Here is a 26,883-nt window from a genome sequence, read left to right as displayed (position 1 = left end):
AAATATATTTTTAAAGTATATACTAATTTAATTGCTGTCTGTTCCAGTTTGGCCTCCGAAGAACTGCTTTCATGACTTTTTTTTTTTTTGTTTGTTTCTCCTTAAAACAGAGTGGACAAAATTCTGACTTTTGAAAAAGGTCAGAGACATCCATGCAGCTTTGGTATTTCTGCAGTGCTTGGCCAGTAATATGTGTGCATGGTTGTATAGTCTTGCCTATATTTGTAGTAATTGTGGGAAAAAAATTCAGCATTGGAAGAGGATAAATTCAAGGAAGCAGAAAAAAAGTGCAAACGTCAAATTTCCTAGTTGCTACAAATGACCAAAATGACTGTCCATCGCAACCATTGTAAGTCAAATGAACTCCAGGTATTAGAATCACAGAAGCTCTCCACAAACCTCTGTAGTGTTTTAGGTCACATAAATGCTACTAAAAATATTACAGAGGCATTTGTGATTGTGTTTAAAGAAAGACAAAAGAAATTCTCAGACAATGAGTTGGTTGAATTGTAAGTTATGCCGTGACGGTGCGTTGGTGACAAAGGAAACGTGGCAGTTCTGAAATGTGTGTGCTCTGGCTCCGAGGCTGGGGAACGTTTCTAATATATCTGATTATGACTATCTCCTTTTATTATTTTTAAACTTTTTAATGGCAGTTAATAACAACAAACCCAAAACATTGCACTTTCAGAAGTATTTTTAACTTTGCTTCCAAATATAACTACGGTTACATAACTACAGCTATATAACAACAGAAGGGTCAGTTTTTATTAATTCAAATTATTTTTTTTTTAGCTTATATCCATTCTTACAAATTACCCTTGCTCATCAAGAACAATTATTCAAACCCATATACTGCACCCAGAATTTGCCCATATAATTTGATCTAACCTAAACCAGCATTCCAGTTAGTCTTTCTAATGTGGTTTCTATTCATTGAGCAGTGACATCATGGCCTTCCATCCTTTCTTTCTTGTTGTTTTTAATAAAATGGTGCATAAAGTGACTCTTGGTGCCATGAAAAAGAAACCAATTCCCATAAGTAATTTTTAATTAGGGCAAATAAAGTGCTGTGAATAAACACATATGATGTAACATGGCAACATGTTACAAAAGAGCTGGGGAAAATGCACATGTCTGCTTCAAGGAAAAGTATGTGGGTTTCCTCAGAGCAGGGTTTCATGATATAAATGAAAAGAAAATATATAATATATAGATTGGCAAGTTTAAAAAAATCTGTTATTCAAAATAGCAAATATTTTGATTGAAACTCTGACTTCTAGTGTATGGAATTTTTATTATATATGAGCTTAGTTTAATTTTTAACCCATCTTTTCAACTAAACATCTATACCCAGTATGCAAAAAGGGAAAGATTTCAAGGCTTACTCTTTTAAAGTCTTCATAAAGTTTTAAAATTGTCTGTTAAATATGTCAGAGATCCTCAAAAATCTGAATAAATAAAAGAAAAACAGTTTTGAAAGTTTTGAAAACAAGTTGTGATACTAAAATTAGGTATCTAAGTCTTTCACTGTTTGTTTTGAACTTTCAGTGTTTAAATATATATGAGTTATGCATAAAAGTAAAACATTTTCCATGTTTTTTTAAATATAAGGGTCAGTACCTTGTGGAATCTGTTGAAAGTGTTAATATTTGTATGCTTTGGTGATAATTTTTTCTGGAAAGTTTCACATGTACAAGAATTCACTACCACAAGTTAGTAATAACAGTAAAATCCTTCTCCCATATTAAAAATAGAATTCTATGGCATTTTTCTTATGTGACCAGTGTGTGTTGTAACTAAGGTTGAGAAAAATGGTGCATCCTTCTCATAACTAAATCCTACCTATCTGCTGCGGTAGCCCTCTAGCTTGCTTTTTAGAGTCATAGAATCATAGAATGGCTTGGGTTGGAAGGGACCTTTAAAGGTCATCTCATCCGACCCCCCTGCAACGAGCAGGGACATCTTCAACCAGATCAGGTTGCTCAGAGCCCTGTCCAACCTGGCCTTGAACCCTTCCAGCAAGGGGACATCTACCACCTCTCTGGGCAACCTGTGTCAGCGCCTCACCATCCTTATCGTAAAGAATTTCTTCCTTATATCGAGTCTTTTAAGCCAATGTCTGCTCCTGCCCCAGCTCTGCTCTTCCATAACCAGCCTCTCTGAGGGATGTATCTTCTGAAATTTAGACAAGGATTAAAAAACCTGATGGTCTTTGTGGGAGTAGATACTGGCTCCAAATAAAGCACTGGAACACTTGTTTTTTCTCCAGGTTGTAGGCTTCTGGATGGTGATGTAGAAGTCCTTCAAGCTCTTGATGTTTATAAATGACCGAGATCTGGGCAGGTACTGGATGAAGAGATGACTCTGTCTGGAAGATGACAGAAAAGAAGAATGAATGTGAGTCTGGAAAGGAAAAAATAGAAAAGCTGGAGCAAAACTGTTCTGGAAAAATGTAAACACAAAAAATGTGCTAACTAGACATTGTCTTTCTCCAGCGTGCTTTTGGGAACTGCACATGAACAGGTTTAGAAGATTTTGTGTTGTTATTAGTTTATTTTCAGGTCATTTATTTAAGTGTCATAAAGAACATTAACTAGTGGTTAGGGACTACAATATCCATTATATCATTCCAATCATGTGGACACGTTTATACTACATATGATTTACAGTGGCCTTTCCGCAGTTAAAATTGTTACATTCAGGTACAAGTTTTTATACATGGTTGTATTTAGCAAAATCCAAGTGGCTGAGCGCAGAGACGTCTTCCAATCAAAGGCCAAAAAATTAATGCTTTTACACGAACACTGCGGGTTGCAGCGCGAGCTGTTTATGGCTGCCTGCCTACATCCTTTATCATGTCTCCACTGTTGTTAGTAAAATATACAGAACTACTTTATGCCAAAACAATGGAAGTTAATGCAGATAACTTGTTCCAAAGTTAACCATCAAATAAATCTTTTTTTTTTTTTCAACTGTTAAGTGAAATGGTGTTCTAAAACTTTTTAAAAATTGTCAGGATGATGAATACTGTGTGTGTACTACAAGTAAATACCACAGAATTGATTGCACGCATATGTCTTAAATAAAGGATATTAAATAGTTTATTCCAGAGAGAGATCAGTGAAGTTTTATCTAATATTATTAGAAATTCTGCAGTGACGGATCAGATTTATAAGGGCTGAAAACTAAGAAGAAAACCTCTTCAGAAATAGAAATGGTACACTGAGTGGATGATTGGCTGGGAGATTAAAGACAGACAGGGGGATAGAGCCTGCCTAGGTAGTCTGACCTCTCACATGTCAAGCAATTCTTCTTAACAGCAATGATTTTTCAAAATCTGTTAGTTACATTTGGTTTGGTAGATCAGTCCTCTCAATTCAGTCACAAACTTGGTGGTTTAGGGCAAATCCCTTAACCTGTTTCTCCTTCAGCTTTTCCCATGTATGAATATATAAAAGTATATTCTCACGGGGATGTGTCCATACTTCAGAGGAGCCACCACCAGCCCGTTTTAGGTCTGTAATTCAGTTTAGACTGTCAAAACGCCGACTTAACTGTTAAGAGCATATGGAATTCAGCCACACTGAATTTATACTTTTATGTTCTGAGAATCTAAGGGTGGCTAAGTCACTGAGATGGGAATGGTTTAACTCAGGCTCATTTGGGAACCTGTCTTGTTTGTAACATAGGTAATGGATTTGTATGAGGCTGTTGAATGTGATTGAACTTTTTCTGGTTGCATCTACAGAGCAGCTCCAGTGAGTAATAGCAAACAGTGGAAAAAAGGTAGATCTCGTAGGTGATTTGGTCAGTGGCTTGAAAATGCAGCTTAGTGTAGATATACGTAAAAATAATACGTCAAGGGACAGCAAGCCCAATCAAAGAATACATATTACATGGAATAGTTACACAGCGTACTGACTTAGGAAAGGAGATTTAGAGGTTTGAAGAAAAATCCTCAAAGCAATTAGTACAACTCCAGTAAAGCTCTCATAATGTGTGCGTGGTTATATTTTGGTAGTGATTTTGAAGAAAAAGGGTCTGTTTGCATTTAAAGGTGCTCCATTGCAGGATGAAGTGGATGATTCTCGTATTTAGTACTATTTGTTTTGACAAAGAGGGAAGGGAGCGGTTCGTTCACAGCTCAGAAATGAGCTGTGATGGAGGAAAACTCTGAAGAACTGTGGAGGAGGTTGATAAAGTGGAGCAAGTGTTGGCTTTAGTAAACAGTTCAATAAACAGGCTATAGTGCGTAAACATTTGGAAATTAAAAGGAAACAGAAAATTTAAATGTCTCTACTTATCTGGAAGAACCATAATCACACTGAAAGGCATGTAAGTAAATAATATTTGGGTAAATTAACTTGAGGTACAGGCAGGCATTTAGAATGAGGATCCTGTGGTGGCTGTGCATGTAGTCCTCTCCATGTTAATTTAGAAGAGTCATGTTTGAATGAAGGAGCTTCACTTGAGTGTTTCCTGGGTAAGGACCATAATTCATTACTGCTTTAAATCAAATAGTAAAACTAGATCTGCATAAAATGTTGCATTTCATATATTACAGAAATTAGTTCAGTGGCCCCATTGTAACTGTGCAAATGCATCCTGCTGTTGGGAAGGGTTTTCTGCAGCATGGGCATCAGATGGAAGAGCCAGGGGCATCTAGTATTGTCTGTGGTACCTCAGGAAGATCGTGAGCATCTCTGCCTCAGTTTCCCCGTCTTAGTGTTCATTACTCACACCTGTGAAAAACTATGGGAGTGGTTGCCTTTATCCAATGAGTGGATGTACAGCTCAATCCTTTTCTGCTAGGTGTGGGGGTTTTTTTCTAATTTGTGATTAATTTTTTCAGTTGGTCATTATAGAAATCAGGCAAGGCTAGTTGGGTAAGAAGACCCACTTCCACGTCATGGTACGTGTTTGGCCCATGTTATTAGGCAACAAGCAGCCTCTCTGTGTTAGCTTTCATTGACCTGTGATGAAGCAACTTGCTGGGCTCAAGTCTAGACATAGACTAGACTCACGTTAGATTGAACACTGCTGCATTTGGCATTTGCTACCAATCCTAGCTGTAATCCTGGCAAAAATGCCAAGACTTTTCTGGCAGAATTGCCTTTTTACTTTTCAGAAGTTTAGCAGGCAAATAGTTTTGTTCTCCCTGTTGATATATGTGCCGTTAACAGTAGTGTGGTTCAGTGGAGACCTTCGGCTTCTCAGCCAGTGAACCTATTATTTTATTTCACAGGTACCATATTCACTAAAATATGTATAAAGTGTATCATTTAATGAATGCTGATGGAGTTGTTGCTTGGATGGATGTAAAATACCAACCATGCTTTGCCCTCTCTTTTGCTATTAATTAATTAACAATTACAAGGTGACACTGAAATCCAGCATAAACACAATATAGATTTTATTTTTTTTTCCTTTTTTTTTTTCCCCTAACAGGTTCATGCCAGAACATAAGCTTGCCCATTTGGAAAAGGTAATTGGTGCTAAAAGAAATGGAGATGCTTATCAATTGGAGGATCTGTCCGGCCAGCAGAAGAGCAGAGCTTTAATGAAAAACAGCAACGCACAGTGCGAGTCTGGACTTTGTGAAGCCCAGCCTGGACTTTATACCACACAGCACGAGGGGCTGCCTTCCCCATTAACAGCACCGGCGAGATCGAACCAGTCTGAAGCATCAGAAAGTACAAATCCTTGTCAAGAAGAAGATAAGCAACATCTGACTTTTAACCTCTCTGATATCTTGAGTGGAAAGGACTATCAGCAAAGACCTTTACATGTTGCCTGGCCTCACAGGTGGTAAGTGGTGAACAAATCCAAATACTGTATCTTCCAAAGATTTATGAATTTGTTTGATCCCTTTTTTGTGACTTCTGTCAAGTATAAAATAATTTCCTGAACGCATAGCGACACTGCACACACACACAGAGGAAAGAGATCACTAATATCCGATTATTCAAAATAATTTGTTTGAATATACATAGTTCGGTAATGCTAACCAGACGTTTAACCATTGATGTAAATTTTTTTTTTTTTTTTTTTTTCCCCAAGAAAAAGATACCCCTGCTGCTGAAACGATAAGCATAATTCTGGTAACTCTCTTTTCATATAAAGCAAACCACAGATGACAATTAATATCTAATGTTATTTAAATTATCTTAATTACTTTAATGGAAGTGATTAAGTGTAAAGATACATGGTGACACTGGACAGCTGATGTTAACCCACTGTCTGCATTTTAAAAACACTCTTTCGGTGTTACGTAAATAGAAAGCCTGTTTGAATGTATTAACAGTGAAATAGTATTTTTCCAATTGCTGACACAAATACCTGATCTCTGAATCTTCTCTGAACGGACAGAAATCTACCATGCCACGTAATCGCTAAAAACATATAAACTTTAGCTTGACTCCTACATAAATTAGGATTTAAAGAGGTAAAATGTCCTGATAATCTTCCGGTATTGGGCACGAACATTTTAATCTAGTTTTTATTCCTCGCAGTTTGTTTAATCTGCATGTGGCCTGATTAGAGTTCACTTCATCCACAGATTATAGTCTGTTTATTGCAGAGATGCTGGGTCGATCAGTAGGTCAGATTTTCCAAGAGCAACTGTTTTCAGGTGAAGCAATAAGTACACCGCACCGACGGGGCAAATCGCCTTTGCAGGGGATTTGACTTCCAGCACATTAAAACTCCAGAAGCTCTCCCAGATGATCTGCAGCATCTGGTACCTAAAGGGATTTTCATCTTTGACTCTAAATGTCTGAACATAAAATTTAGGGATTGGAAGTTGATGTGGAATCTGTCTTTGGATTTGTTTAATCAACTTCACACTTCCGACACAGCCTTTCTTGGGGAGCCACATTTATTTTTAATCATGTTTCCCTGCTAACGCTGAAATGCTCTGTGTTCTCATAGGTTATTTTAAAATTTAGTGCATTGAAGGGAGAGATACTGCATGTTTTCATTTGGTGTGGAAAGTATATGAAGCTTAGTGTCATTTTTATTTTTTGAAGAATTTTATCCCCCTTCACTTAAGACCACATTTTAAAAATGCATATTTTTAAGATGGCCAGTTATAAAAAGTTTTATGATACTGAGCTGGGGTTTTTTTTCTTTTTTTTTTTTTTGAATGCTAACCTAAATTGTTCCAAATGTTGCATTCAAAAAGAGCAGAGTAAATGAAAATATTTTCCATTTTATTCAGTAGTTTGCATAAAACAGCACAAAGCGAAGTAATAAAATCAACAATATTAAATTGAATAATTCCTTTTCTTTCTGTGTATATTTTTGCTTTAATTTAATTTAATTGCCTAAAGTTAGTTGCTTAAAGAGATGCAGCATTGTGTTCGTGCACATACTTATTGTTAAAGCTAAATTATTTTTAATTTGGAGAAGAGAGAAAAAAAAAGCCGCATCAGCAAGAGCAAATGCCAAAATATAAAAGTAACACATTCATCCTTACGGGTAATATAGTAGAACATTGGAAACTTGGAGGTTGCCAGACACACAGCTAACATTAGGGCTAATTTTGAAAATCTAGCGTGCAGTCAATTTTACTGATGCCTGGGGACATACAAGGTAGAAGCTGACAAGAGAACTAATTTTGTTTGGGTTATTTACTGCTATGCATCATCCATGGGTTCCCGCCTGACACACAGCTATATGAAGGGGAATATTATCACACACTAAAAATTTATGTTGACATTCGATATTTGTTCAATATGTCAGCAGTATTACTTTCATAATCAAAAGAGTAAGAAAAAGAGAAAAGCACTTTATGCTCATATAGATATATCTTTTTAATAACAGTCTATAAGGTTAATATAGTTTACCTTTGAGAGTATACAATGAAAACAAGCAGGGTTAGCAGGGAAAATGACAGAAAGCATCAACCCGAACTGTTTGTTTGCCATTACCTAAGCGAGCCATGTCAGCTCTCTGGCCCGCGTCTGATAGCTATTTGTTGTACAGAGAGCACAGCATAAAAAAAAAAAAAAAAATAGAAAAAAAAAATATCAAACTCTTAATACTATTGTGTGCCCATAACCATCTGTCACTGCTAGCCTGGAGATGAGAGGAAGATTACGAGGAATAAACACTGAGCCGCCGAGCATTGGTAAAGCCTTCGGGCAAAAAACTCTTGTGGGGACATCAAAGACATTCTAATTCCGAGGCAGTCAAGGATTACAGTGTGTAACCTGTGCTGACAACAGATAAATGACTGGCAATATTGTGCCAGAGCTGTTGGGTCCTGCATGGAGTACTGATGATGATGATGATGATGATGTTATCTTGCAGAATGGACTCTGCTGGGATAATTTTATGATAAAACACTTTTTTCAAATGCCACTGGGTCCAGGCAGGCATTTACTAGCTACAGGGGCAGCAATCAGTTTCTTCAAAATTTACTGTTCTAAGCCCATTAGAGTTCCAGCGCAGCAAGGCTCTCGATGGAAATCGAAAGCGCCTGCCTTCGTCTGAGGATGCTGCATGCAAATCTTCCGGGCTGAACTCCTACCCTTTAGTGTTAGGATGCTTTAGCAACTGATTTATGTAAATTTGCTCATAAAAAATACGGTTTATTTTTAATTGGTGAATATGAATTAGAAAATTAAGACGCCAGTTTAGCATTCGCCGAACATCCGAGCATCCTCAGCCCGTAGCCCGGGTGGCACAGGTGAAGACGAGGGGCTGGAAGCAGCCCCCTTTGCCGAGCAGCGTAGCCAAAAATAAGCACTCATTGCCTTATTAGAGACGAGCGCATCGCGTGCCTTATTCAGGCATCAGCAGTTAAAAGCATCCCCTTCTTAGGCCTAGCGCGAGCCTCTTCGTAAAGAGGACTAATTTTAGCCAAGTGTTGTAATGTGCGAGGGGGTTTTTGTGTGTAAAACATTGGCAGTGGTATCCTGCTTGTATTCCAGCACGAAGCGCTTGCAGATATTGTCCTATACAATAATACTTAACGACCATTGTCTACTCTGATGATTTACATGTGGTTTTCATTTTGGGGAAAAAAAAAAAAAAAAAAAAAGAAAAGGAAGATTATTATTTTTTTTTTTTAACATTCCTGTGTTCCCCTTCACCTAACAAAAAAACCCTTCGGCTAAGCCATAAAAAAAAAAAAATCTTTGTGAAATCGTGCTGTTTTTACAGAAAACCTCTTGAAACGAAGTGATGCTGACCTCATGGCGTCAGTGCTTTGTGGGGACCGCCAGTGCCCTAAAATACGGCGTTAGCCCCAACACCTCTCCCGCTAAGTCAACCCAACGTAGTTCTGCCCACTTGGAAACACATCAGAATCAAAAGCGACGTTCTCTAGCAGACACGTTCTTGCTTTAAATCGGTGTTAAAACGTCTTTGCATGAGAACAGGCCCCTCGATGCAATCCCTGCCCCTTCTCCATCCCCCCCCGAATCTGAGCCTGTCGAGGATTTCAGTGTGCAACCTCTGCCGACAGCAGATAAATAACTGACAGTATTTTAGCAGAGTTGCTAGGTTCTCCGCAGAGTAATTTGTTTTCTCCTTTCTCACCAAGTCTTTAATGTTTTGTTATAAACATCTATAGCAAGGCGCTGCTAATAGAAATGACTTATGGTCAAGGATCCGGATAAAAGGCTGCGATGGGTTTCCGAGCTTTTTTCTTGCAAGGGCTATGCCAAGGAATGACTCTTCCCTTTGTGCAAATGGGCTTTGCTGGAAAGGGAAAGCAAAATTCTGGTGATCAATGGATAAATTCTTGGATTTGATCAGAGCTTCGTGCTGTCCCACAGGTTTTCATTGCAAGGTGATAAAATACCCATTTGGTGAACCATGAGTATATTGAGATGGCATTGACTGGCGTGGCACAATCCTCCTTTCTTCCCAAAAACTAACCCACCAGCATTTATATACGTACATTATTCCCTCTCAGTGCCTCCCAGTGAGGCCACAGACACTTGTCAAAGCCATTTTTGCTGTACTTGGGGTACACCAGCATGTTCCTTGGCTCTTTCTGCATGTGAGCATGTCAGTGGATGTGCAAAGCTGCAAACCTGCTGCACCCCCAACCACAGTCACATCATCCAGGTGACACACATGTAATTTTATTATAATATTGGAGCCTCTTTACTTCTCTCTTTCATGGAGAAGATCTATTCTTTTGACTCAAGGCATTCACCCAAGCCTTACGTTTTTTCTTTTTTCCCCGTGTGTGCTGTATCATCTCAGCAGCTAAAGACTTGATAAGAGAAAGTTGTCAGAAATCAATTCTTCTTCCCCTAATTGTACGGGTGTGATAAAAGATCACACAGGGAATCAGCGAGAATTTACACACACATGCAAACAAATAGCTGCTATCAATTCACGTGGAAGATCAGATAAGCCCGTTATCTTGTGTCGTACGTACCAGCGTGTGACAAGAGTGTGGGGAAGGATATGGGGCAGGAGATAACGGGAGCGGGAGGAGCGGTGGTAGAAGTCACGATGAGGAAATTCAGAAGAAAAGAAAAAAATCTAGATTGCAAAAATTATCTGAAGATTTCTGGTCTAAGGGAAAACGGTGTGTACAGAGATAGCACTGGGCCCAGTTGCCTGTTTTTAGTGTAGAGTGTCACAAAGTCAGAGAGCTGAAGAAACGAGTCCGTGGAAGAAAGGTTCTTTTGTCATCGCCATTGCCGCAGTAACATGTGGTTGCCCACCATGAGGACCTGGTCGCCTTCGCTCAGGAGCAAGTCCTTGGAAAGAGCTTGTCCCAGATAGTGTTGTGCCATCTGTGATGGAGCAGCTCTTCATCAGTGAGCTGACCACAACTCCTCTGCAAGCTGCGAGGGAGAAGAGCCTGCAAAGGCATTTTTTTAATAATAACGCCTTGTTCCTCTTCATCTTGGCAGTGAGTACAGAACTTGTGTAGTTATTGTTTGCCTTTGAATTCAGAATTCAAAACTATTTAATATGGAGACATTTGAGAATACAGTGAATCTATACCCAAGTCATATTTTCCTCACGCTGTTGAATATTTTGGACTAAAGTTTATCCCATCAAGATGCCAATATGGCAAGACACCAACAGATGAAAGAGTAGGTGCTCCACCTAGAAATCACCTTTGAGTACCCATAAATACTATTAGCCTCAGCAGGCATCCTCAACATTGTAAACAGCCTTCAGAAAGCATGTAGAAGTAAAGGCCATGGTCCTACTCCTCCCTCCCAGGTGGCCACTCATTCAGTGTCATATAAGGAGGGCAGAGGTTGTGTGTTGTCAAAGGAAAGAAGATCCCCCATTTTAGGGAAATCGTAGATGACTGGGTCTGTTCTGCCCCAGTTCGCGGGAAAGCAGCAGAGAGTTTGGCTCTAGATCCATGCTGAATGGAGAGTGAGTTCCCACAGTGAAACCTCCTCTTTGAAAAGCAACTGGTTCTGACAGATTTAATCCGAAAAGGTGAATGTGGTGGATAGATAGGACAGGCTGACAACAAAGGCTTAAAATGCACGTGTCTATACAGCCTTATACAAGGGACCAGATACAATAAAAAGCCCATAGGATGTAAAATAACAATTTTAAAATGGAAACTTTTTAGCAGTTTCTGCTTTTTTAGCTATCTAACGCTCTCAAAGAAACTGGTGTTCACCAGGAGGGCAATACTGATGACACGTAGTGAACAAACCAGTGCTATGGAAGTATATGTAGAGACATCTGATCAGGTGGAAGCTGACACCTTCACTTCTAGAACACCTAAAGAGAAGAGAAAATAGTCTGACTTCACACTCATGCAAACTGGAGTTAAGTTTGAGAGCAGATATTAGTTTTTTATAAGTAGCAAATAAATTAATGAAATACTCCGAGAAGTTCAGATTTAAATGTTAACTGGAAGGGTGGTTTGGAAGTATCTGTTCTTTGGTTGTTCGTTCATTGAAGTCTAACCTTGACATTTCTTCCCACAGCCAGGGATTTAGGGTATTGGACCCTTCCAGTGGTAGATTTATTCCTTTATTCCACTATTCCTTGATCACTGTTTTCGGAGCTTGTAGAAATATTCAGCATGTAATGAAGACCTCTCAGGTGTGAAAGTTCTCCTGCCGCAGTGGGCACCTCAGCATCATTTTTTCCATCTTTCTTGTAGCATGCTTTCTCAAAGGGCTATAAGAAGTTGATAGTCCAGAGGAGAAAGCATCTCTAATTTTGATAATGGCAAAAAGGATGCTTTGTATTACCTGTATATTCTTCAGCTAAAAAGCCAGATATAATTTTGAGTAGTTTGTTATGTTTATAGTATGGGTAGAGCCTATAGTAAGTGTTCAAAGAGCAATAATTGAACTTCAGTTCCCTGCCTACCTGATCTCTGAGATGTGGGTAACTAGAGATTCAAAACAACTGTCCTGCACCCACAAACTAAACATAAACATATCCATTTTGAAAACTTTAAGACAAATGCTTAATCCTGTGGTAGAATGGCAGAGATTGAGGGCTGTGACACTGACCTGTGAGGTGCTGAGAGCCCTCAGCAGTGCGTCATCCCCAAACAGAGTACCAAGATCTTAATTTCCAAACCTTATGAAACACATAAAGATTTGTACTACCTGCACTTGTATACGCTTTGCCTTTCTATAAAACCTTGAATCTGTTAGTCTCAAACAGGAGTATTCAGGATCTGATCTTAGAGGTAGAGAAACTGAGGCAGAAAGTGAGTTACCAGCTTTTGCTCACCAGGTCACGTGTGCCTTTGGAGATGCGTTTGTGTTGCCCCAGCTTCCCCTTGCTTTTCTCACGCAAGAATCAGGTAACTGCCACCATGGGACAGGGAGGAACAATGGCATCTATGTCTAAATCAAGTACTTAAATTTTCATTAGCTGATAAATCTGATGAGCTGAAAATAGGGTATTTTTTAGCTTTCCAAAAGATCGCAAGTATGCCAATCATATCAAAAGATCCACAGAGGGTAGTGAAGGTGTTTGGGTTTGAGTGGTGTTTTTTCTCCTGTGGTTTCAGTTGCCTGGGCTCCTGATTAATCGTTGAAGCAGTTTGCTCAGTTGATATCAGCAGTGTACTAAAGGAGAGAGGGACTAACGCAGAAATACAAAGAGCTAAAATATTTTGTGATCTCTTCTCGCTCCGATGTATACTTCAAATTGCATTCCCTCAGTTGAGGGAAATAATTTCAGTTACCCTGGTCACAGTAGAAAGCAGTCCTCTTCATGAATGCCTTTTTTCATTAATGTAGATATGTTTCTGAGATGAGAAACGATGTTTCTTCTAATTACGGTTACATGTAGTTAATTTCCTTTTTTAAAAGCTCGGTGTGAAAGGCAGTCTCCTTTAAAAAGGTGGGGAGGGGGAGAAAAAAGTGATACAGCTGATGTTCCCGTTGCCTTAGCAACAGATTTATTTATTAGGGTCTGAAATGACATGAGTTAATATACCACATACCTGCTGATCGGCAAACTCTCCTATTTCAGCTCCAGTTGACAATTAAGTCCTGGACAGCTACAGCCAGGGGTTAATGTTACTCATTAGGAGAACTAGGTCATTACTGGGAAATCAAGGCACTTAAGGCAGCATGGATAAAATACAAAATTCAACATCTCAAGGAGTGAGGGGTTTTATGTTAATTAACCTTATTTTCCTTTCATTAAAAAAAATCTTTCATATATGCATATGACAGTGGATCAATTAATTGGAAAAAAGAAGAAAAAGTAAGCTGTAGTTTACTTTCCTCTCCTAGTTGTCTTCATTTCCTTTGGAAGGGTTTCATTATTTTATGGAAAATTCTTATGTCTATATGATGAGTAAAAAGGGTATTAAAATTAAGAAGGGAATCATCATGGAAATCAGCTTTACCACAAGGGAATGAGCAAATAAAAGCCTTGGAAATGAAAATAAATAAGCTTTGCTAATACCTCACCTAAGGAGCAGAATATAAGCCCATCAGAGCTTGGAGATATTTAGAGGTACTTCTTTGCTTCTTTATTAAGCAGTTACATAGTTATTTGACCTTCAGAAACCGAAACTTTAGAGAACTAATTCAAGTTGTTGGTAAATATTCTATTTACAGAAAGCTGATAGGTGGTGTAGCCGACAGTAACTCATGTAGTTAGTAATTGGCTTCTGATTTCCAGGAAAATTAAATATGTTCTCTGAAAGTTTTATTAAGATATCTGAGTGGGAGTTTTAACTTGATAAGTCATAAGTGATTTAATAAAGCTCTCCTGAAAGCCTTTATTTACTAACTTTTAGCAGACTTCATGCTGATACTGGAGAACTTAATAGGCTGAAAAAGAATCATATTAAAATAAAACTTGGGTTTTTACTCACTGCTTCCCCAAATACACTTGGTTCTTTCACTTTTACTAAGTACTCTACGTTCTTTTCTATATTTAAGTTCCATGGCCCAATTCTGCTTCTCACTCTGTTTAGAGCAATTTGGTGTAAACCCTTTTCCCACTCCTACAAAGTCAAGGTTGAGGCAGCATCTTACCTGGGGTGCACGTAGTAAACCATTGAATCGGATTGTAAGAGCACTGTCACTTGTAACAAAAGCAAAGTTCAAGCCCCATGAGTGGTTTTCTGATCCATGGGATGGTTTTGCACTCCAATGTACCTGTTTTCTTAAGTATAAGAAAAACGTTAAATAACATCAAGATTCTGCTTAAAGTATCACATGCAGAATCCTTCCTTCTTCATTCCCTCTGAGCTATCCAGACACTCATAGAGCAGCCACTTAGTGCCGTCCTCTGAAACCTGTTACAATAAATGCTTCAATCATGGTTGAAAAACTGATTTGGGGTTAATGTAAGACTGTGACTGCATCACCCAGACATTTGAAGATTATTTAAGTTTGGAATATGTATCACAGTTTGCCATAAAAGCTCCAGTAAGCTTGACTCTCCCTTTTTTTGTGACGGGAAACTCATTTTATGGTGTCTCTCTTCTCTGATACAACTGCAAAACTCAAGTCTTTGAGCAGAGATGCACATGAACTAGTGGGACTAAGAAGTCCTCTCAAGTCTCTGAAGGAAGGGGGCTTACACTCTTTCACCTATTGCTATCAAAGAAATCCTTTTCTATTCCATTGCCCCAAGCTGGTCTTGGCCTTTGTCTTTCAAACCTCGTCCTTCTGTCTTTGCCAGGCTCAGTTCCTCGGGCATCTCCTCGTATATATTCTCCTTGTGCAGTGAATTTGCATCTCACTTTTCTCTAGTTTCTCAGCCTTTGGCTGTCTCCATCACTCCCCTCCCTGCCCATGCAAGGGACCTTCTACAGCACATTGGTCCCTGTTTTCTCCTAAGCCCCGTTGTCCAACCTGTGTTGTCCTCTTGGTCTCTTACACTGATTGCACATTTTTCCCCACATGAACTGGCCTTGTGTTGTATCTTTTCCCCATCTCCTTTACTTCTTCACTCAGTTCACTATTTCTTTGCCATGCTATTCTTGCATAGCTGGTCATATTGATCAGATCTTATTTGTCCTCTTTGTTTTTTTCTGGTCCACACCTAAGAGTTTTAGTCAAACTAGAAAAGCATGCATTGGCATTACCGCTTTCTGCCTCTTCAAACCATCTCTTATTGCTTTATTTTCTTAACCAAATCTTCCATTTTCTCATTGTTCCTTATTTTCAATGCATATAAACCAGTTCTAGTGGTCTAAACTATTCTAGTATTTTTATTCCGAATCCAGTAGAGAACTCATTGAATGTTAAGATAAGATCTGTGTTTTCAATTCAGATATTAGACCCTGCCTGGGTTTTAGCAGCCTGTGACAGTAGGACTGTCTTACTCAGCTGTAGCCTAAGGTGTGTCCAAGACACATGGACTGTTTAGTGACCAGGCACAAAAAGAAATTTTTCAAAGGCTTGGCTACATTTTTAGGAAGACTTCCAACACATGCAACAAAAAGCATATCTTTGACTTAAGTCAAACATATCCAAATACTCAGTTTTTACTGTAAAACAAAAAGAGGTTCAAATACTTAAAACAGAGGCTTATTTGAAATTTAATATATGAAAGATATGATTTGCAGTTTGACTGGGTGGCGTTGGGCTTTTTTAGAATCTTCTTCTTTGGATATTCTGGAAAACTTTTGGCAGAATTTTTCTACAAGATTATAGTCCAAGATAGCGTCAGTCTTGGGAAACATCATAAACAAGGACAGAAGAAGTTTTGTAATAAGAAGTCCCAAGCAAACTTAACCACCAGCTCCTTTGTAATTCACAGCATCTCTGACCAAAGTATGCGAATACTCCCCCAGAGGGAAAAATCAAATATTTCCTAAACAAATGGTGTAATATTCTTCCTTATTTTCACCAATAATAGGAGGGTTAGGTTTCTTCCTTCAAAGGTCCTTTTAGTTTCCTCTTCTTACCGCACGGCAGCTGTTTGACTCTTCTCCCTTTCCCTTCTTCTCCTCCTCTGCTTTCCTTTCCTCCATGTTTTCACCCCTTTTATTTTTCCTCCCTTTCTCCTCTCCTCTCTGATTTTTCTCCATTGTGTTTGTGCAAGAATTGGCTCAATGAAATGAGTTGATTCCTCATTCTGAAAGCGGTGATATTTGTAGTTATTTTAATCTTGTTGACCAATGAGTTTCAAGCCTTGGTCTTGGTGCCAAGAAAGCTCCTGCTTAGGAGCTTCATCCTTGGAGATGACAGCTTCACAAATCCAAAAAGGCTGAGTTATGTTAGGTACCTGAGCTAGTTCCTCTCAGGGCATTACTCAGTAAGGACCAGGACTTATTTTTTGACCCAGGCAGCGTATCTGGTGGAGTATTAAGTAGTTGTAGTTTGGTGATGGGAGTCCACCATGGAAATCACAGAGGGTCTGATGTGGTGGGATTGCCATTCCCAGGCAAATGTGTAGTAACGTAGTTTTTATGTATTTTTATTTATGTTTGATTCTTCTTCTGTTCTTCCAAGGAACCACCTGAGTCGATTTTTATCCACTTTTATCCTATTCATACCCATCTATTATTACCATGACATGACTTTTTTATAGTATGTTGAATTACAATAGGATATATTGTGTATGGTTATCAGGGCTGTCAGGGTCACTCAGATTATTTTGTCTTGCCTCACAACAACAGGAAACCGTTTGTTATGTTACCTTTGGAACACAAAAGGAAGTTAATTTTAATATTTTTTTTAAAAAAGAAACTATTTGGGAGTAGTCCATAGCAGTTACTGGGTTGTGTTGCAAATTCGAGTAAATTTTTTTTTATCTGAATCCTATACTTGTGAAAAGCTAGGTTCTCTAAATTGGAGTAAAAGAAATGAAAAGACATCTGAATAAAAGTGCATTGAGTTTTACACCAAGGTAACTGAGACCAAACACCGGTCTTTGTCTTCAAAGGTTAATCTCTCTTTAGGAAATAAGCAGGAGACTCAATGACTGATGCTGATCCTGAGGTTTCTTTGGTTAGAGAATGCGCAATATTTTATTTTGAGTTTTTTCTTCATGAATTGTGAGGGGAGAGGAAGAAGAATCTAAACAATAAACTCCCAAGGTTCTTTTTTTATGAATCTCTTCTGGATCACACAAGATAGGAGAAAATGCTTTTCCAGTGTAAAGCAAAATGCCACCCATTTTTCTCAGGCCAGCAATTTGAAAAAATCAGAAGGTAAAATACACACTCCTCACTGTAAATACGTCATGGGCTATAATAGAAAATAAAACACTGTGTTTGCCAGTATTGTTTGGCTGCTTTTGCCTCTCTAGTGCCATTTTTTAATTCCTTGGCTTGCAGAGGTGTTTTGCAAGCACAGGCAAGGATCGGGACCTTTTTTGCTTGTAGAACCTCCTAACTAAAAATTATTCTGTAGGGTCCTTTTTTTCAGTGACACTTATTTAAAAACATTTTTTTCTACTTGACTCCATTTTCTGTTAACTGAGGGTGTATTAGATATTGTGGTAACTTTTGATGCTGATGATGCCAGACAATGTTTAGAGGCACAATTACAGCAAAGACATTTTGTAAGCATATCAGCTGAAAAAGAAAACTCATTGGACTTAACTACATATTTACAGTCTACCTCTACCTCATATTGGAAATGTAAAAAGATGGAAAAATACTGTGATAAATTGAATAAATGAAAAGCAATTAACTTTTTCTTCATGTTTGCATTTTCATAGTTATTTCTTTTTCTCCTGTTTCTTTTCTAATAGCTCTTTTCCAGCAGTAATATTTCCTCTTTTGCAGTTATCATGAGCATTGTTACCAGAAATTTGGTATTAGAATTCTAATTTTTTTTGTCCCCTTTTTTTTTTTTTCCAATCTTAACACAGAAAATGTATATTAAAGTCATTTGATTTAGGAAGATCCTCTGTCCTCCGTGAAAATAATTACTAGAATGTATTTCATTTGGTATATTGAATAGGCTTGTAACATGAGTCCTCTTACTTTAAGAAGAATATTATCCTCCTGAAGTATTTACTAACTCCGATCCTCACCACATTTCTGTAAATGAAAGCTCCTGTAAGACCATATCTTACAAATGGGGGAAACCTGGGCAGAGCCGTCTCGTGGGAAATCACTGTCAGGAAAAGACCAGAACTCTGCAATTCTCTGTTTTGAAGGCCAGGCTTTTTTTTTTGTTTTTTTGTGACTATACTGGTACTTTCTGACATTATTAGATTATAATAAACCTATATTCAAGTTTTGCTGAGCTCAAGATTTAATGTAAATTATCAAAGTATAATGCAGTAAATAATATAATGCTGTGAAAAGATCCCTGATATTGTTCTTTAGGTTAGGGTTGACATGAAATGGAGACCCATTTTCAGTTCAGCAGAGTGTGCATGCAAAGACCACACCATTTATTGATGTGCTGCTGCTCGCTTCTTGAGAATGCCCTGGACAGATACAGGGTCAACAGGAGGCTGATGTCATATGAGTCCTCTTATCAGCTTGTGCCATCCTTCGTCACCCTCCCCAAGTCTGTACCGTATCAGTCAAAACAGTAAAGAACCTCAAGTTCCTCCTGTTATCACCCAAACGAAGAACGTTACTGGGATAAAGGCACCTTCTAGCTCCTGGCTCTGGGTGTGATAGAGGTGCAGCTCTCACCTTGCAACCCTCTCAGCAGCAGTAACTGTCCGTGCTTTTCTTCACCTTCAGTCTTTCAAAAATCTTAACTTTTACAAAGGATTTTGCAGATTTTCTACCTCTTCCCCCATGGTGCTTTTTTTCTCCATCCTCACTGCACTGTTTCCCTGCTAACAGTGCTGCATGCCTTTGCTCGCTTTATTCTCTTCCTCTTCTGTTCTTCTCCTTTAATTACCATGCAGTTTTATTTTTGCTTCCTAGTTTATATCTTTACTGTCTTTTTTTTTGACCTTTTCTCTACCACTGATAGAACTCTCAAATGTACTCTGCAGCCTCTCTCTATCTCCAAGTCTGATTTTTCTGTATTCTGTCATTTTTCCCAAGCCTATGCCTTTTCCTTTTTCTCTTCTATTTACGCTATATTTATCTTTTCCCCCTAGGTTTGGGTATGCCACCATTTTTTAGTTTTCAACTTGAATACTTGGGGGTTTTTTTTCTCTTCTTGAGGGTCTCTTCCCCTTTACGTTACTTTACCCATCTTGTCTGCCCTGTTTGCTGCCAGACTCGCTCCTCACTATTTCACTTCCCCCAAAACTAAAGCACCACTGTCGTACACTTTGAGGTCTCTGTCTTAGAAACTTCATTTCCTTCACTTTTAATTATTGATTCTGTGCTCACGGACTTCCCCAGCCCCGTCCCTGCCTCTCAAGCCTTGCCTGTGCTCTGCTGCAGCTGTGCCTTTCCCTGGCTGATGTCCCCTGTCCCTTTCTCTCCTCCCTGGGTGTCTCTTGGCTCGCCAGTCCTCTGTCTCCACTTCTGCTGTCCAGCTTCATAAATAATGAGTGATTCTTCAGTGGCCTATTTTGTCAGCCATTTTCTAGCAATAGTTGCAGGTAGGCAGAAATCTGTCTTTTAGCTCTTGCTATATATCCTAAAAAATGTAAAAAACATAAAAAATGCCACTTTAACTTCTGAAAATTTTCTACCTAGTTTAGCATTGCCATTTCCCACCTTTGCCCATCTGACATTCAGGTGATTTTATGAAATGAAGAGGTAGGAGATGCACCCAGTTTGAGTTGCTTTGATTTAAGGCACTGTAAAAAGTGAAATATTACTGCATGCCCTCACAATTTGGGATTCTCTACCACTGAAAATCTCCCACACTAAATTTCCTAAGAAGATTAAGATCAACCCTTTTAATATTGCTTTTAGCTAAGCTTATTTGTAACCCTTTCAGAATACGTAGCACCTTAAGAGATGGCACTACAGGGCTGTTGCTGTCACAAGCATTACCTACCCTTTATGCAGTATTTTCTCAAATGTTAAGACTTTCTCCCCTGGTTTAGCACTTTTATGTTCCTGATTAACTTGCATAAACCATAGGTTTTAGTATATTTTTTTAAATAGACTGCATTTATTTTGCCCCTTTGAGCAAGTCCTGTCTCTTTTCCACAAGTCTTCTACTTTCTAATTGCATATCTAGATGTGTCTTCCTCCAAATCTGAAATAGCTGTGATTATCACCATGTATGATAAGTTTACATATACTTAAAAAATTAAACTTAAGTCCCAGAAGACCATATGGGTCTCTTACTGAATTTCACTCAAATTCAAGAGACGAATATGCACTGAATAATGTAAAGGGCCAAATTCTGCTATTTCTTTTAATTTTTTTTAAAATATGTTTTCCATCACTGGTCAGGGATATGGGTATCCTTCATTGCCAGGGAATAACTCCAGTTTACCTGGTCTCCGTGTACTCTCCTTCCAGTTCCAGCAATGGGTAAGGCTGGAGGGCTCTGGCTGAATTCACAAAATCCCTGAATAGCAGAAGGGTGTTTTGAAGACTGTTGCCATTGACTGTATAGAGGAGCATCATCATAGTGCTATGAAGTTGCTTTTTTTAATCATTTTAGGCTGAAAAGAGGGATGTCAAGTCATCAATTAATCCTGACAGCATCCTTCTGTGGTGAAAAAATAATACTGTCACACCCATTTTCTAAACAGAAAATCTAAGGCAGGGATAATAGAGGCTCAATACTGGTGTTGCTGATACCACCACCCTCCCAGTCCCCATTTCAAGGACAGTCTTGAAAGTTTTATTTCAGATTACAAAGGGAAATCGTTAAAGCAGGCTGAACCCTGGGCCACATTCCCATAACCAGACCACTAAACCTCAGCCAGTTCTTAAGAGAGACTTCAAATGTCTCTCTTAAAATGTGTTTTAGACTCAAAAGTAAAAAATCCTTCGTAAAAAACTTTAGTGTGCAGTATCTAAACATGGAGATTGAATGTCTCTAATGGCAGTGCCCTCAAATGCAAGTATAGGTATGTTGTCTATGTCTGTTTTGTGTCATTTACAGCTGGAGTTTGGTCATTCTGATGTTTTCATGTTCTTACGATGAAATGTAGAGCATCTTCATACCATGCTCAGTTCTTATTTTTCCTTTACCAAATGCATATCAAATCAAATAAAAATACAAGAGCATTTCAAATACCTAAACTAAACAACAAAGGCAGACCCTAGAATCACAAATACTTAATTTTTCCCCAAACAGAATATCTTAAAAGAAAAGTTTGCATTTTAGTATCAGGCTTCTATACAGTTTTACAGTTCTTCAGGAAATGGAGTCTATATAATTAATACTGTTTAATAAAGCTCAAAAATGCAACAGATGCAGCCAAAAGTGCACGTCATTTTGAGCAGATCTTTACAGAACAGACATTCCATATTGTGTTCATCTTTTTCCACGATCACTGCTATGACAATCTGGTGTGTTTAGCAGTTGTTGCTGAGTAAGGCAGACTGGATTGTATATGATTTTCTCCATGTCAGCCAAGAAACAGAGCTCTCTTTGATGCAGTAAAGAGGTGGTCTTGTAGTATTTGTTGCTTTCTACCAGGAGCAGCTATACCTTTACTAACTTGCAAGAGTAACAATGCATTGTAATCTGTAGGTGCACGTAGTAGAAGCTCTCTGTAGGTCTTAACTGAAAATCAAAGGGTTGTGGTGTGGAAAAGTCACAGGAACTGACAAATCAGATGAGATGACCTCCCAAATAGAAAAGCTACAAGAATCACAAAACGTGTCATTAAAATTTGTAAGTATCACATGAAAGCAAAATATTTTAAAAGGGGATATGGAAGAAGGATCACCTACAGCAGAAAACCCATAAGAGAGGCTCCAGTGCAGAGGAAACGTTTCCCCTTTCAGCATTCCTTCTGGGTGCCAAATTTTCCTTCTGTTCTTCCCCACCTATTAAACAAAACTGCAACTTCCAATTCCTATCAGTTTTCCTAAATATGTGCAGCTTATGTGGCTTTGACGAGCTGTAAGGCTCCATATTCTCCTGCCAGCTCCTTGACAATGTGGCTCCAACAGCATCCTCCACTTTTGGCTGCCTCTGGGACCCCTGGTCTCTTCTGGAAAGGGAGAGGGAAAGCATATCCTCTGCTGGAAGGACTTTTTGTGACTGCGAAGCCGATAGCAGGGCTGTGAAGAGCTTGGAAAGATCCCTGTAAACGTCACGGCTCTGTCTGTCGAGGCTGCTGCTCTGTGTAACGGGGATGCTTCGGTCCACCTTGGGATGAGCTGTGCATAGCTCAGCATCACGTACAGCCTGGGCTCATCGGGATCACTCATAAAGCGCCCTCAAAAGCCTGCCTAGGGGAAACTGAGGCTAACGGGAAACATGCTAATGAATTATGCTGACTCCCAGCATCAAAGCTGTTTTCTTTGCAAACTTGCACATTTCCGACAGAGATGTTCCCTTCCAGCCAAGTCTGAATCCTCGGTTGTAGTCCCATTTCGGCTCTTTCAGCTGGGCATTTGGAGGGAACTAAAATACTGGCAACACGTTTCTGCACATAATTTACCTACCAGAAACAGGTGGATATTTTAAGTGGGAGGCTTCAAGCAAACTAGTAGGCAGTTTTGGGATCTTTGCAACTGGAAGAAATTCTCTCTGTGAGCCAGTGCTCATATCCACTTCGCTTACTGGAACCACCGTGAAAACTCCTGGTTCACAGATGTGAAACAAATTACGAAGCTTATGCAGTTGCATTCCTCCTTATTATTGGGAACAAAACAAATCTGGGAGATGGAGGACTTCTTAAAGTAACTATTGTCTGGCTTTATTTTAAGAAAATGCAACTAATTCTGAAAACACCACAATTCCTGAAGATTTCTCAGCCTAGGGAAGTCACATTAATTATAAGATTAATTTGTTTTAATTCCCTAAACCAAAAATATTGACTGAATGAGAAATTAACACATGTAGAGCTGCAGATGTCATTTGGCTTCAGATTTCCTGAATGATATAATTATTAATGTTTCATATAGCAGTGTGACAAACCTACAGATTCATTCTACAAAATTAGTCTGTGAAGAAAGACACCAGGACAGCTGAGCTATAGATTTTCCCTTAATACAGGAAGGAAAACAGTGGAATTTTCTAAATAATAAATAAAACCAAGATATTTTAAAGGCATATGGTGCACATCTGTCTGAAATACAATAATTTAAAGCAGAGTAATTAAATGCAACATATAATATTCACCTTAGAGTGGGGGAATTATCTCATCTCATTTTTAATATAATTTACCAAATCTGGGAAATTTAGATCATCTGTGGTATCTTTTGCACCTTTCATTCTGTGCTAATAAAGAAGATAGATTAACAAATTGGCTTTTTATTTTCTTTTTAGATAACCAATCTTGTGTTGCAAGGCATTGAGTGTCATACCCATATAAACATTTAATATTACCTTCAGCTGAAATTATAAATAAGTACAGGTTTCTTATTTTCTGTTTTAACTTCCAGTTAACTCCTTAGAAAAAGTCTAAAGGTAGAAAATGCCTCATATTAGTTTATTCCTTTCTTCTTTCCCTAAAGCACTGAATGGATCAGAAGCTTTTCATGAGTATAGCATGGATTCGTAAAATTCCAGTTTGGGAAATCCTATGGTTTTAGCAAAAGGTTTTGATTAACCTATTCCTCCTGAAAAGGGGGATAACTGTAAGGGAGATTGTATACATATTTTTTGATGGGAAAAAAAAATGTTTTTTTCCTATCTTACCCTTTTTTTTAATGTGATTTTGCCTTCAGCTAGGTGAGATATTACTCAGTTCTTCTCACTTTCAAAGTTGGTAATTTGAAGAGCAGAGGCATCATTTGAAGACAGGGAAGAGCGATAAGAATCTGATGAAACTGGGTTTTGATCCCAAGTGCTGGGTTGAGGAAAATGTTCAACTATGCAGCATAAGCAAAGAGGGAAATGATGCTGAAGACGTTTAGTCCCCAAAAGTACAATTTAAGAGAAATACTGTTCTGATAAACAAAAAAATACAGTTCCACAAGTAAACATAAATGATGCTGAGATAAGTTCTGTTTGTTTCAAGGGAACATGATAAAGATCCTGAGACTTTCTTTAAAGTCCTGATGAAACTGAAAGAGAAAGATCTACCTTTTCATGTTTCCGTCCTTGGAGAGGCTTTCACTGAAATTCCAGGTACCTTTCCTTTTCTTTTGCTTTACTGTGAAGTTATCATAAAATAGATATTTCCAGAAGTAGTTTTCATGTACATATTTTCTTATATTAGTGAAAAGAACATGTTTAAAATCTTCATAGTTGTAAAACTAAATATTATTGATATGTGTTAAAGTTATTAAAGACGGTAAGCATGTTTTATTTTACTTGACAGTGCAAGACCTTATTTATGACTTGTGTTTCAGTAACACTTCTGTATTTATTTAAATGGAGAGATAGGTGTGAGTGATTGGATGGTTCAGATAGGAAACAAAATCTTTCAAGTCAAGGTCACTCATCTGAAATCCAAACTGAGATTTTAGCAGGTGAAAACACTTAGTTCCCTTTCAAATGTGAGGTTAAGGACTTCTGTGGAGAGCTTCTGGTTTGTATCTGGCTGAAAATGGTCATTAATCTTTAATATTTTTATACCACTCTTTTGCACACTCCTTCTGTTTCTTGGTTTCTGACAACCACTACTCTGTAAACAGTTTCACCCATCTGAAAAAGAAGTGGGGTTTATTCTGAATATGCACATCTTTGTGCCTGAAATATTGTGGCAATAAAGAGAATAATCAAATCCTATACTGGGTGCACTTGTAGTAAATTAAACCGTTTAAAAACGTACATTAACGACAAGTGAGCTTCAAGGTATCTGATGTTTTAGCCCATACGTGTTTTCCAAAATGTAGACTTGCATCCCTTCACCTCTTCAGCGTGTAAAAATAGACTTGGGATTAGTTTATTTGTCAGTTCTGTCGTATTTGTTGCCTGCTGAACTGGTGATACCTCAGTTGTTTTAGTTTTGATTCTGCAGTTTTTAAGTCACCAAGAAATTGATCTAATGCAAATAACTTTTTGGTCCCAACTATGGCACAGCTGGATTGGAAAATAAAGGTAATAATTTGGTAGCAGGAAATTCTTCATGTTTTCTGTCCACTTCTTTTTAGACAGTTTTCTGAAAGCTGATTCTTCCAGGCAAGTCTTGTTGCAGATCCCAAGGCAACGTTGCTTTCCAGACTGAGCGCACCAGATTTCTTAGAAGGAGAAATTTCTAAGGAATATGTGACAGATAGGAATATACGATGGTGCACTGCGGGAACAGATTCTATTGACACTCATTTTGGATGTTGTTACATATCTCATTTGTGGCTTCAGTGCTTATGAATAATGTAGATCATCCTAAATTTATGCCAGTATATCAAATCTATATGCCGCACCTCTTGTCTTGTCAATTCATTCATCCTCGTGTATAAATAGAGTCTATATAAAGGGCAACGTAGTGAAATGTGTCTCATCACCATGCATTTCATAGGGCCGTATTCATACAAATGACATATGCAGGTCATTGCTAACAAGTACCAATAAAACCTGTTGCACATACTTTACTGAAAATCTATTTAAGAGATTTTTTACAGATTTTTTTAATAAATTGTTGGCACTGCGTTTCCTCTTCCTCCAATTATGGGACCAAACTCCCTCAGTATTATAGAAGCCACATTTAGAGTCACTGGTAAAAGTGCATCACATATTTCATAATTCAGTAATCATTCATTTGTTTGAAAACCCAGTTGTCACTGCTTAGAAGTACACAGCAAATACCCAGTAGGAACTTAAGAAATCTTTAATTTTCAGTGGTGCTAAAGCTTGGGTTTAGGCTCTAAAGGAATCAAGAGGTATGACTTAGGGCTTCAGGCAAGTCTGGTTCGGAGGGTAGTTCCTCCCCTGGGGAAGGGAGTGAGTAGCTCCATGGCTGCCTCTTGTTTGGGATTTGTCAGCAGTGGAGGAGTTAAGGCTGGCAAGTATCCCAACGGTAACCATAAGTTACTCCTTGTGCGTGGAAGTTGTTATTTCTATCTCATCTTTGATCTTCATGCTCGTAGTACAAGCATCATTTTCAATTAGAGGTTTAAGACCATTTTCTGTCATTGGTACTCCTCTGTCCTAGGATATAAACTGCACTTTCAGTGTGGTTTTGTGGTCCATCCAATTTTGGCTAGATAATGATGGCAGCGGAGTGATGTGCATGTTGGAGAGGCTGGCACAGACATCTGACCCCATACCAGGCAGCTGCATCGGTCCATCCTTACCTTAACACTGATACAGGCTGCCCCAAACAACCTGCCGTCCTCCAGCCATCCCGACCCTCCTTATTCCCATTTCAACCTCGACACCTCGAGCTCTGGAAGACTCAGACCTCCCTCAGAAACCTGACTGCACTTGCTCCAGCTTTTTCACCGTTCCTCCATCCAGTCTGCTTGTTTCCCCCACTGCCTGCCAGCACATCTTTGGTCTTTTCCCGTACTCTCCATCTGGTTCCTTCTCGTCTTGC

The 26,883-nt window shown here is 38.6% G+C and overlaps 1 protein-coding gene across 18 annotated transcripts in view; it reads left to right on the top strand.

The window, feature by feature from the left end:
• Positions 1-26,883, top strand: part of GTDC1 (glycosyltransferase like domain containing 1) — a 213,501-nt gene that overhangs the window by 143,605 nt on the left and 43,013 nt on the right. For 17 of the 18 annotated variants that reach the window (XR_012629533.1, XR_012629532.1, XM_074873803.1 and 14 more), the window contains 2 exons: positions 5,452-5,811; positions 24,424-24,533. Coding sequence is in view for 16 of the 18 variants with exons in the window: in XM_074873803.1 (XP_074729904.1) it covers positions 5,452-5,811; positions 24,424-24,533 (470 nt within the window). In the remaining 2 variants the exon portion in view is untranslated. The remainder of the gene's footprint in view (positions 1-5,451; positions 5,812-24,423; positions 24,534-26,883) is intronic. The other variant, XM_074873804.1, reaches the window with a different exon arrangement.

This window comes from Strix uralensis, chromosome 6, assembly GCF_047716275.1.
Source record: "Strix uralensis isolate ZFMK-TIS-50842 chromosome 6, bStrUra1, whole genome shotgun sequence".
NCBI lineage: Eukaryota > Metazoa > Chordata > Aves > Strigiformes > Strigidae > Strix > Strix uralensis.
Note: the sequence above shows the minus strand (reverse complement) of the source record. Positions and strands in the feature narration are given on the sequence as shown.